This window comes from Aulonocara stuartgranti, assembly GCF_965226115.1.
Source record: "Aulonocara stuartgranti genome assembly, chromosome: 15".
In the NCBI taxonomy this organism is placed as follows: Eukaryota; Metazoa; Chordata; class Actinopteri; order Cichliformes; family Cichlidae; genus Aulonocara; species Aulonocara stuartgranti.
The window spans coordinates 34,870,080-34,883,681 of record NC_138951.1 but is presented as its reverse complement, the minus strand read 5'-3'; the positions used below and the strand labels follow the sequence as shown (position 1 = coordinate 34,883,681).

Sequence of the window (13,602 nt, the reverse complement as noted above, 5' to 3'; positions counted from 1 at the left end):
CTAGTAATTAAAGCTTTGCCGAATTTGGGTTATACAACAAGCAAGTCACCAAACAAAAAAACAGAATGGTTGGAAAAAGAAAATAATCAATGTCAAATCTGCAAAGTCAAATCACTTCTTTTTTTTTTTTGGCCCTCACAAAAATGTGAGCAAAGCAGTTCGCACTGAACTCTGAGGTCTAAAGGTTTTTATTAAAGGAGTTCCTGCTCTCTGAATGCTTGTGTAAAATCAGTGCCTCACATTTTTCTGTCTTTGGGGACATTATGATGGAACATTTATGGATAAAAAATGTTAGTGTTTCTTTAGCCTCAGTGAAAAAAGTATAAGCGACTTTTCAGAATATTATTAGAATAGGAATGAAACCAGTAAATCCAGTGTGTACATGGACTAATGTGATATTTCCTTACTTGTTTTTTGATTGAATCCACTTTTGGGTACTATCATTTCTATCAGAAGTCAGTGATAGTCCTTATATCTGTTGCTGCAGCCATCCTGGACCTGAAGGACAGAAATCTGCTCGCTTGCTGGTGCTGCTATTGTCTATTGTCTCTTGTACTTCAGCATTTGTGCTGAAACACTAAGAACTATTGTTTGTATGCAAATGTTGAGTAATGCCAAGCAAATCCTGCAGGAACAATTCTTCATATAGTCATTGCTGACCTATATACATGCGTGTTTCTCCTGCTTGGAGAAGGACCAAAGCCTACTCACGTTGCACATTATCCTCATTATTGTTGCTATATAATTGACTTTCCATGAGAATGGCTCATTGGCTACACTGACTTTGTGCAAACTCTATTAGCTGTGTAGTGTTGCGTGAATTCTCCAAAGATCCTGTGTAGTCGCTTATTGTCCAGCCCACAGCGAGTCTATGTCATTGCCTTCAAAGAGGCCGGGACGCTAATTGGACCGCTAGCACATAGCAAATCTTCAGCTTCATTTGCATCAATAGCCTCATTACACCAGGAAGGCATGAATGACCTGAAGGTCTGTGAGAAACACAAGCACATTTAGAGATTGGAGTATTTTAGTTGATGATTTGCATCCTGACAGTTTTACATCAAAGAATAATGATACTGAGTCACTGTTTTTGGTGGATACAGGTGGAATAGTCTTAGATTAGTGAGCTAAAAACTGTTGTACAATTTGCAATTTTCTCTATGGCTCAAAAAGATCAGAAAAGAACTCAGACTACAGTTGTTTTTCCAGAAAAAGCAAAAAACAAACACTTATTAACAGAATTGCCTTATTTTGTCTGTAATTATTCCATCCAACATTAATCTATACAGCGACTGCCAGCTAAAAAGAACCTGCTCCAACCAAAATTAGCTTCACCCAAGTTTCAGGAAGACTCAAAAGCACCGCCTCTGTTAGAATTTCAAGCCAGCTGCTCATTAAAATTGAGTGAAAAAGGTAGAATTATATTCTATAAGGTTGCATCCTGGTAATTTGATAGAAACATTTGATATTACTTGAGTGAGATCCTGATCCGTTCACTTCAGTTCATTTAAGAGAGTTTTGAGGGTTATGGGTGTTACTGCTGACTCCTGCTGTTGATACCTATGATGTAAATAAAATGCTTCGAGTGAGTATTTCACAAGGTTTCTGTGCTTTGTTTATATTGTTTTCTTCCTGTGTTATTATCCTAAAAAGTAAAAACAAAAGAAAACAAACCAAAAAAATAAATAAATAAAATGTAGAGCAAGTTTAACTGCGAATGAAATTAGTGACAGGAAGACTGAAGTGTCAAAACTGTCAGGTCAGATATCCATGTGGATATCTCAGAAACTGTGCAAATACAGCCACAGCTAGTTTGAGTGAAAAATATAAATATGTATCTTACTACACACAGACCCTGTGTTCCACTTAAAGTGATGGTCCAACATTGCTCTGTGATGCTCCAAAGATCACTCCTCTTTATATTCAGAGCCCCTAAAGAGTTTCTCCTCTGTGAAAACTGGCTCAGCCGAGAGCGTCACATGCAGACAGATTTAAGTCTCCTGAGAAATCAGGCATGTAACGGCTGACCTCAGGCAAGCCTCTCTGTCTGTGATAGAGCTGAGTGACAAGTAAAGAGTTCAGGCTGAAGGTGATACATTTACCTCCCGGTAGAAGTGACGTGTTGTTACAAAATGATTGATTGCACTATACATAAACAAATTAGGCGCACTCGAGCAAATATGCATAAGTGCCGAAACATTTTTCATTTAATTTGATGGTCCATATGCTAAATGCTGTATTGCTCATAAAATAAATAACATTTTGTATTCTTCTTCCTCTCATGCCATTTCTCTTACTGTATAAATATATTTTAAGAAAATGTAGATAACTGCAAATTTATTTCTGTCAACATGTTGGTAAATATAAACTCCTGCTGGCCTTAAGCAACAAAGCATGTGGCTTACAGATAACACTTCAAACATGAAGAAGCTAGAGATTGCAGGCAGATTTGGACAATAAATAATTCTTAAATTCTCCAGTTATGAACAGATGTGTTGACAGCTTCATAGATTGTTTTCTTCAGAATTCAGACATCAAATATAATCATGACCTTATTAAACTTGTCATTTTTGTAAAAAAAAAAAAAATGTTTTAATGTGATATGTAGAAATGTCGTTTGAACATGCTCAAGTTGTTTACGGAGTCCCTTTAATCGTAAGTGTACGTGCCACTGTGCTTTTTAATGAACGTGACACCAAACAGTCATAAGTTAATTTTTTCCTGTCTTTTCCTTTAAAGAGAGCAGCCCATCTTCAGTGCCAGAGCTCATGTCTTCCAGATCGACCCGGCCACCAAACGCAACTGGCTGCCGGCCAGCAAACATGCCGTCACTGTGTCCTTCTTTTATGATGCCACCCGGAATGTGTACCGGATCATCAGTGTGGGTGGAACTAAGGTAGGAGCCCAAGACTCTTAAATCCAGTCAGAGAGTACACATGTATTCAGATCTGTGCCTGTTCACATCACTGAAACACAGATCTGGAATAGTTTTAGGAATGCCAGGACAGATTTGACCACAGCTCTACTGCATAAGGCAAAGCTGCACGGGGGCTGTAAGAATCCTGTACGGGCCGAGTGGTGTCAAACACAGATGCATGAATGGGTTTTATTATAGACTGTATGTAAACAATGGAGGTAGCTGCTGTCATATCATGCAGTGCTTTGCGGACTTTTCAGTTGCTAGCCTTTAGCTGCATCCATAGACTCTACGGATGCTCCGGTACCTGCTTTGCTAAATCTAATAAGACTAAAAAATAAAATTTCAACACAGACTTTTTAAATGTGCTGTATTTTATGCATTAAAAAAACTTCAAAAGGCAACAATACCACAAACACAGAGGTAAAGCATAGCTTGGCAACTAATAGTTTAATAAGGCACAACTGGTGAAAGAGGACCGCCAGTAGTTAGAAAGGAGAAAGTCCTTATATAGACTATTTTTACATACACGCCAATGTAATTTGGATATTTTACAGGAATCTATGCAGTTGATGTATTTTTGGCCATTAGAGGAACTGCAGTTTTTTGCCATATTTTATTTTTAATCCTCTGAAATTGCTGCTTGCTTTTATAATTCCTCATCGGGTCACTTTTGAGTCATTCACGTGTTACCACAAACTCTGGAGTTGAGGCACATTAGACAATGAATCATCCTCAGGTTTTTACGATGAAAGCAAACCACTTTCTAAACAAACTTTCTCAATTCTTTTAGCATCCATGAATTTTATGAACATTTGTTTCTGCATTTATTGAAAACATTTCTATTAAATACAGGAAGCCTGACGTGTGGGACTGTGTGAATTAGCATTTTTAGGGTTGTCTCTATCACACCTCCCCTCACATACTGTATGTTTTCCTACACATTTTGCAACAGTGGCCCTCAGACCCCGGCTCTTATAAAAAGCAGCTAAAACTCACCACTTTTGTTGTGAAGCACTTTGTGATACTTCTCTTCAAAGGTGCTATATAAATATAATTTTACTTTACTTTTATCTTAATTGCAGTTTCCTCATCTGGTACTAGTATAGCACTGATGTAGAGACACTGTTTGTGGAGTATTATATTCTCCTCTCCTGCATTTTATTTAGCAAATGAGATTCTTTGAAGCACTGGAAGAAGATCTGTTTGCTTTGTGGCTGTTTTGGGTGGGATTGCATTACTCAAACACACCCATCGTCAGCAGAAAATCTCTAACGCACCCACATTGGTAACGCAGCCTCCACAGCAGCGCTGAAGCACCTGGGAGTCCCTAACAGGATATCTTGTTAGTGAAAGAAATTCAGAGAAAACGCTGCACTTTGTTGTTTTTCAGCCAGTTGTGCCAATTTGCCACCCTGAGACTGGAGGCTTTTGGAGAAGAGAATAAAGAAATCATTTGGCAACAAATTCACCTCATCAGACTGCTCACTCGAGAATATTACAGAAGAGACACAACAGAACGAGCTTTTTCACGTAGCTCGCTTTCCGTGGCCTGGTTATAGGTTGTTTTTGTCTCTGATTGCAACTGTATGTGACACAAATTTATTTTTAATGTCAGGGATTATAGTCACATGATTCGTTTGGTGATGCTGTGATTGTTGCTCACACACTGCCCAGTTTGCTGTGATGAGCTACAGTGAATAGATGCTCTCTTTTCGCTCAGTTTGTACAAATGAAAAATCGTTTTTTGTTGGCAGTAATTATTAATGTCCTTCTTCTGTTTGATTTGTATATCATCATTTATCCCCGAAAGGGATCTTGGAAAACAGACTTTTGAAATAACTTGACGAGTGCCAAACATCTCACTAGTTAATTATGATGGTGAAGATCATCCACCCTGACCTTGATTGGTTTATTAGAAAAACCCAAATACTTCATATCTCAGATTTATGTTTATCTGTAAGTCCTCTGTATGCTTTATAGATGTAGTCTGCATGTGCTCCAGTCTACATATCAAATACAACATATTTAACATCTTTTTTTGTGCCTCTTTCTTATTTATGTCCTACATTTCTGGCAGCATTGCTTCATTTATCACAAAAAATAGCCCACTTTTCCTTCAGGGATCTTTCTGCGCTTTATTCATGTGATTTATTGTTTTTACTCTCTGTGGCGCCAGGCCATCATCAACAGCACCGTCACCCCCAACATGACTTTCACCAAAACCTCCCAAAAGTTTGGCCAGTGGGCAGACAGCCGGGCCAACACAGTTTACGGTCTAGGCTTCTCCACAGAGCAGCAGCTGCAGCAGGTGAGCACAACACACACACACACACACACACACACACACACACACACACACACACACACACACACACACACACACACACACTCTTCAGAGCGTCGCTAATTTATTAGATGTCGCAAACAAAGAGGAGATTTAAGAAAGAGGACTGTGAAGCAGTAGAGGTCACTCCTGTGATGATCAAGGGCAGCGTTTTCTCTTTGGTTTTGAACATCTTTCAGATTATATTTAAAATGCATCCACAACACACGTGTGCATTTTCATTTTACCGCAGTGTTTCCTTTGGTGACGTTCATTCATCTTCAAGATTTCTCTGTTTACCTGAAATGAATTAAAGGGAGTTTAATTTACTAGATTTAGCACTGTAGATAATTTATTGCAAGATCAGAGAAACTTTAGTGCCAGAACATAAATTGATCGGACACTCTAGATATTCTCCAGGAGGAAACTTTGTGACGTTTTCAAACCGAGTGTAATTTCTGTCTTTTCTCTTCCTCAATCTGCAGTTTGCTGAGCAGTTTAAGGAGGTGAAGGAGGCAGCCCGTCTAGCCAGAGAGAAATCCCAGGAGAGGTTTGAGCTGGCCAACCCTGCACTCAACATCGCAGCTCCACAGGTAAAGCGATGCTGCACTTGCTTAAATCTCTAAAAAAGACAGGTTATCCTCTTACTCTGGTTGATTGGAGCATCCTAGAGGGAGAAAATCAAAACTCCGTATCTCACAAGAATCAAAGTGAAAGCAGCTAAAAATCATAACAGATCTGAGAATTACCATCAAAGACATATCAGCGTTCAGCTATACGACGAGGGAGGGATGCACGCAGTCTTGCCAAACAAAACACAAATCGCTGCTTAAAAGGTTTTCTACTTGCTGGTGTGGAAGTTCACTTTCCAAACATGTTGGGCACAGGAACTGTTTTTTTGTGAAGGGAAGGGAAAAACAACCGCCTGTGTGTTATCCTGAGGAGCCGAGGCAGGTTTTTGAGCAAACATCTGTCTGCTGAGCTGCTTAAAGGCAGCTTTTAGATGCTTTTAGCGTCCCAGATGAGCGCTGTTTTTGGCTGCCGGGAGGATTGTTGAGTGGTAGAGATCTCACTATGTAACAATAGTGTGCGTGGTTTTACTTCAACTAATAAATCATTACAATAAAATGAGGAAAATGTGATATAATTTGTTTTCTTCATCATATTTAAGAGCTGTTGGTAGCAATTTTAAACCATTAAACACACATCTATAAGAATCTCTGAGAGAACATTAAACCATGGACAGCAGGTTCAAGTAGTAGACTTACTGTGTGTCTTTTAAACAGACTTGATGGTCTCCGTGGCCTTTGCCCCAATATGACAGCAGAACGCTAATATCCCGACAAACTCTATGCCTTTGTTTCTAGTTTAAACATATACAGAATCACGAGGGATTATATGATCCCCATCTGGCTGCTCCATTATTCTCTCGCCGGCTAACTCCATTAAAAGATTTCATGCATGAAAAATGGAGGCAAAAAGAAATGCGAGCGCTGAAGGTGTTCAGAGGGGCAGTAATGGCTGGGACTCAAAGAAAGGAAGAAGAATGACAGATCCGAAGTACGGAGGATAAAGAAGGGTGGATGGAGGTGGGAGCTCAATCATCTATAATTGAAGAGAATCTGGCTGCTGCTGACAGGACAATGGGCAGCTTTTGTCCTGCCACAGTAGGCAGTTTCTTGGTGAACTCGATAAGTCAGGGGTTCAGGTGGAGAAGTGAAAGTTTGTCAGTGGTGGAAATTTTATGTCCGTCATCTCACAAAAGCTGCTGCATTGTGACATTGTGTGCTAAAGCCTAAGGCACAGAGTGGTATTTATAGAAGTTGTGATTTATTAGTTGCTGTTTTCTTTTTCAAATGGAGGAAACAGTATCTCTTGCAAACATTTGGAAGTCTCAGAGTTGCTCTGCCAGCCTTTGTACATTGCTTATTTCTGCCAAGTGTTAGAGTTGAGAGCGGCGTTGGATGTTGTAGCAATGCAGATTCAAAACGGAGTAAAGTGCTTGTTTATGCTTTTGTGGGTGTGCACTGAGCGTAAGTCTTAACAAAGAGCCACTCGGCAGCTACGGGAGATTGCAGAGTCACGCTGCCAACCACAACCTCACCACTGAGACTCTCAGATAAGAGCTGATAGTGTGTCGAGGCTGAGAGAAAACACTCCTGGATACAGCAAAGCAGAGCATTAATTCCTGGAAAGAGCTGGATTTTATCAAAGTATGTGACAGTTAATGGTAAACCTTTGTTAAATTTGTGTGCTGGTACCTAATAGACCTGCACACAAGCTGATGTGAAGGGTCTGTTCTGAAACCAGGTGAACGGGTTTGTGATGTTTGCTGAGGTTAAAATCTCCACTGTCACAAATCTACCAAGATTACGGTGATAAGTTCTGCTGCAGACCCAATCTGCTCTTTAGGAGGTTATAGTCACCGTTTTTGATAGAAATGTTTGGAGTGCCACAGTCTTACGCCACTTCCCCGTCCACTTTATCAGGTACACCTCGCTACTGTTGTGTTGGGCAATCGTGGCTCAAGAGTTGGCAGTTTGTCTTGTAATCGGAAGGTTGCCGGTTCGAGCCCCGTGAATGTTTGTGTGAATGGGTGGATGACTGAATGTAGTGTAAAGTGCTTTGGGGTCCATAGGGACTGAGTAAAGCGCTATACAAATACAGGCCATTTACCATTTTTGCCTTCATTCTTTCTTGGATAGATTCGGCAAGGCGGTGGAAACATTCCTCAGAGATTTTGGTCAAGACTGTGGCATTTAAACGATGCTGAGTTGGAACCTAGGAGTCCAAAGTGTGCCAGGAAAATATTCCCACCACCAGCCTCCTGAAACATTGATACAAGACGGGATGGATTCACGGTTAGGTGCTTTTTAGGCCAAATTTGGACCATTCTCCTCTGACCTCTGACAGCAACAGAAAGGCATTTTCACCCAGAGATCTGCTTCTCACTGGTTGTTTTCCCTTTTCAGACTATCCTCTGTAAACCCCACAGATGGCTGAGTGGGAAAATTCCCAGTAGATCAACAGTTTCTGAAATATTCAGACCAGGCTGTGTAGCACCAACAGCCACGCAATCTTCAAAGTCACCAAAATCATTCATCCTCTGATTCTCTGTTTGAACTTCAACAGGTTGTCTTGACCATATCTACCTGCCTTTGCAACATGTAATTGGCTGATTAGATAGTTAGGCTAATAAGCAGTTGAGCCATACCTAATAAAGTGGCCAGTGAGTGTACATTCACATCTGAGGAAATACATTGCCTAAATATGTTCATAGTATATTTATGCTTGGTCCTGATTTGCTGCAAAATAAATCGCAGCAAATACCCATAGTCTGTTTGTAATTGATGAGACTATGGGTATTTATCAGAGGGAATATTCAGTAGGTGAGTGCAATTAAAATAAATTTGACTTTGATTAAAGTAATTTCCACATTTCCTTCATTAAGGGACATCTCGATGAACAACTCCAGTGTCAGCACACTTGCTATATTATCTAAAATCCCAAACAGAATACTTCCTAGTGCTACATGTGTCATCAGTCTCTCAGTCAACGTCTAAAAATTGAGGTAATATATTTTTTGTCATTAATTTAAGTCTAATAAACCCGTGTTCAGCATCTGTACAGATGATCTGCTCAGCTGGGAAACAGTAGCAGTAACACTTGTGGTGCACAAACATAGAGCATGAAATACAACAGTCCTGGGAGTGAATCCTATGTTATGTAGAAAGATGTTTCGGCATGTTGCTGGACTTTCGCCATTTGAAATGATCATGTTACAGAGCTTATAACTACTTCTGTTGTCATCTCCTTTTTTATGGCAACACTAGTTCTAACACATGTTTGACGTTGTTGCTTTGCAGTCGGTGTGCACTGTCAGCACATGCAGGCGTTAGCAGAGGAATTGATAAGTTCAGACACATATGATGCTTTGCAAAATTTGGACCTTGTTCCCAAGTGTTGTCTGCATCTGTGAACGCCACCACAGTTTCTCTCAATCCAGCTAAAGCATGGCTATTTCAAACTAACTTAACGTATCACAGAAAACACCAAAAATTTACAATTACTGTTGCTACGGTGTCCCTATTAGCTATTTTGAAAGCTTAAAGTTTGATCTTTAAAACCATGAACATATCTTTATACATATGATTTCCTGATTAATTTTGAAATGCGTTCCCAAAGTGTTCCCAAATTCGAAAAATCCAGAAAAGAAGTAAATAAAACACATTTTCATTTGCAGTAAGGACACTGGGCATAGAGATATGATTTTAAGCTCTCAGTCAGTTGGTGTAATGTGAAAGGCCTGCATCACTGGGAGGTCAGAGGTCAGGGTTAGTAACATAATAACGAGCAGATGTGTTACTTGCAGTCGCCATGGCAACAAGAGACCTGTTTTGTTGGCTGGTTGATTTTGAAAAAGAAAAAGACTTCTCTCAGCACATGAATATGTCTCAATAAGCCAACCACAGACACACACAGAGAAATGTCACCCGGTTAGAACTGCAAGGTCAGAGGCAGGCGAACAAGCTGGACTGATTTCTCAATAAGACAGCAGTCATTGATTTTGTGGCAGGCCGTAAACGCAGAGGCGCTGTGGCTATTATCACGTCGTCTCTCTTCTGGCTCACCGCAGCGCATACTGCTGACTGTCTGCGGCGGTATAATGTGGAAATAATACCCAATCAACGTTGTTATAGGCTGCGAGCACACGAGGACGAGGCAGGTTTGAGCCGCTGCCAAGTATTGATGGCAGCTCCAGTGTGGCAGTAATGCCAGTCAAGAGCTCCATTAAGGCTGTTAAGCTTTTGTAAACAGTTGCCAATGTGTGAGTACTGTTTAAAGTTCTCTACAAACACATGGGCACATTCTGCCTGACAGCAACTCGCTCGGTTGTGCAGAGCGGAGTTTAAAGCGTTATGCAAGCGTTTGTTGAGAAACTTATTGCTCTTAAATTAAAAATACAAAAATACTTGAGCAAAGGCACAATAAACCGACAAACGTCTTCCTAACTTCCCCGCGTGCAGTTCTGCAGAGAAGCTGCGTTATTTTGTCTTGTTTTGTTTTCCTGCCAGTGCATCAATAGGTCTTGTATCACCTACAGTTGGTCAGTAAAAGCCCTGTGGTATTGCAGAGCTGTATCTTTGCAGCCTCAGGCTCTACCGAGCACATATTCTACGTGTGTGTGTGGATAGCAGCAGGGGATCTGCATGCAGCGGAGCTCCAGCTTTCTGGCTTATTTGCAGAGCTTAAAGATGAGATGGAAGAGGAGACGGCGAAGCCGGCGAGATAAAATAAATGAACAATGATAAACAGACAGAGCTGTAACTGGGATAATAGTTTTAAGGAACTGAGAAATAATTAGGAAGAATATTTCATTGTATTTAAGGGTTTTAATACTCAGTGAGAATAAAACCCCAACCCAGATAAACTCCTGTATTTTATTGGCATTAATTAGCTTCTAGAAGTATTTTCTTTTATTATTACAATAATATCCAGTTTGAAATGAGTTGAAACACGACTGCACAGTGTCAGAAACAGTCCATATGTATTCGTGTTTCTCTCAGTGTGATCACAGCAGGCTACAGAAGCTGTTACCATCCTCTGATGGCCTGCAAACATTTGTTTCTTTTCCTCTTCGTCTCCTTCACTCTATGCATGTCGAGTCAGAAATGCCAGCTATCAATATTTTAAACCCCTGTCTTGACATTAAAAGCAGCTGAAAAGTGAATGCATTACTGTGTGTCGTTCAGTGGGTAAGGACAGGTGCTTCAAGGGAAACCCGTGCAGGTACCTTCAGATGCATAGAGACATGAATAAGTCAAGTGGGGAGTACAACTGAGAGAGAAAGAGAGGCATTATAGAGCTAAGGAAGCAAATGGACTGAGGCTGGGATAAATAAGTAAACAGTGTAGATGTACTTAAGACAAACAGTGGTGTGGAGCCGTCATGAGGAAAGCTCTCAGGAAAGCAATTTAATATTTACAGTTTCTGGGATTCCACCGATTATCAAGCCGGGATTCTCTCAGGACCCTGAAAAGTTTACAAGTTGCTGTTTATGTGTTTAAAAAAACAACACGCACGTGCATTATATTGTATGAGTGCCTGCTGAGCTGGGCATCACAAACTGAATGTTCTCTTTTATGATGACAGTGGAAAAATATGTGCTGCGTTTATTCTTCTTTTATATTTACTCTTAATGTTTCTTTGTTGCTAAGCTCGCCTTGCTGTTGTTTCCATGGACTGTCCGTCAGTCTGTGTGGGCGGGACTTCTGAGCGCCTCTTAATCTGTTGGTACAGTTTGTCCGTGTGTTCGTCCTTCAGCTGGAGTCAGTGCTTCTGCCAATAACCTTGTGTAACTCCACACAAACAAGTGGCATGCAATGTCTGGAAAACAGTATATGCTTAGTTAAAATAACTGTGCTTAAGCCAGATTTGAAAGCCCTTGAAAGCATCATTTACTGTGATGTGCAGATTAATTCTTGTCTCGTCCCTCGGCCGCTTGCCTGTAACCTTCAACTTTCCCTCCGCATCTGCGAGCTGCACTTACAAGTTCTCTTGCTGGGTAGCACCAGTTTCCTACTACTGTGAAGGCTGTTTTTGTTAAAAGGAGACCAAAGTCACTTGTAAATGTCGAAGAAATTGTTTCACTGTGACACGCAGAGGAAATCCACAAGCAAAAAAAAAGATCCCTTGCCATGCCTCTGATAACTGCCTTTGCCTTCACTTTAAGAGGGTTTTTTTTTTTATCATATAATAACATTTTTTCTCTCTCCTCTTCTTTCTCTTTTGCTGATGCATCGTGGGACGCACGCTCATCCATCTCAGCTTTCACAGGTGCGTGAAAACACAAGCACCAACCTACAACAAACACAGCAAAGATGACTGTTTTGTCGATGGAACTGCTGCTCGTAGACTTGGTGTTGCACGGACACTCGCACTCAATAATTTATCTGGAGTCTGATCAAAGTCGACTTGAGAGCAAATTAAAGTTTCAGAACAAACCGAGCGTTTGCCGCGAAAGGGAAAACGATCTTTAAGTATGGCTACAACAACAACAACAACAAAGAGTGTAATCGACTCTGTATTTTTTCTTTTAATTTAAGTATTACAGAAAACTGAATTCATCACACCTCCCCCATCATCAGGGGAAACATTTCATTGATTTCTTTTTTCTCCCCAACATCTCCTGAAAACAAATGCACAAATACATCCTTTAAAAACTGGAAGTTGTTTGAACTCTGGCTAATTAGTCCGTGTTCTTAGCGTCTCTGTTTTGTTTCCACTCAGTCTGTTAGCAAACAACACACCAAATTTAAAAAAAGGGGGAACCTGCTGTAAATGTGCAATCCCATTTATGACTTAAACATGATCTGTGCTATGAATTATTCAGCAATACACATAGTCGATTCGTTGGCTTTGGGGGTCTGGACTGGAGTTGTTTTAGCTTTGATTTTCCTCCTCTCTCATTCCTTCCTTTGGACACAGAGCTCATCCACATTGAGTCAGCTGTGTGTTTTATTTCCATATCCATCCATAAGCATAGACTCGGAGCTGCTGAGCTGTAGATAATAAACCGTTGTCCTCAGGGGAACAGAGTCAGGCTCACTCAAATTAATAATACAAGCTCTTTCTACAGTAAGTGCAGGGTTGCGATACTCCAGTGAGAGACTGGGCCGTTGACGAATTCAGGTTTGGGTTTCCATGAAGAAGAAGAAAGAAAGAGGGCGACGGGTGGTATAGAAATGTGCCTGAGCTAATTCATCTGCATGCTTTTAAAAAGCAAGTGGAGCTGCCTTTTAGCCCACAGCCTCAGATTAACCAGAGTGGTTCCCAAAAATGTGTGACAGGAAGCATGAACCGTTTTCTGGGCAGCAGGGAATGTAAATATCAAAGCAGATTGGTTAGACGAGCCAAGTATAATGTCAGATTTTAGGTCTCTTTTTATGTTGCTCAGTTTGATTAAGCTAAATACTTGGGCTAAAATATGGGTATGGTGTTCAGCTTAACAAATATCTCAAATATTTGTGCTCAGATAATGTGTAAAGAAGCGGTGGGTTAATTTTATGAAGGCTCTTGTTATTTCAATAATTCATCTGTTATTTAGTTTTCAGAAAAAAACAAATAGTTTACATTGATGTCTTGGTATATTTCTGTAGCCTCCTATTAATAATTCCATCTTAAATTTAGTCCCTTGCTAACATCAAAGGAGGTTTGGAGGTCAGTTACTGGGTTTACAGTCCATTCTTCAATAATAACACTTAAGGTTGATTGAGGAACTTCTAGCATTTAGGAAACTCTTTAAAATGACCTGTTCTTTCATAAATGTTTGTTTTTTGCTTGATTTTATACGCCTTTG

General features: G+C 40.3%; 1 protein-coding gene across 1 annotated transcript in view; it reads left to right on the top strand.

The window, feature by feature from the left end:
- LOC309688817 (homer protein homolog 3-like) overlaps positions 1-13,602 on the top strand; it is a 54,068-nt gene that overhangs the window by 25,479 nt on the left and 14,987 nt on the right. The window contains exons 2-4 of the mRNA XM_082504801.1: positions 2,740-2,896; positions 5,097-5,228; positions 5,729-5,836. Coding sequence (XP_082360927.1) covers positions 2,740-2,896; positions 5,097-5,228; positions 5,729-5,836 — 397 coding nt within the window. The remainder of the gene's footprint in view (positions 1-2,739; positions 2,897-5,096; positions 5,229-5,728; positions 5,837-13,602) is intronic.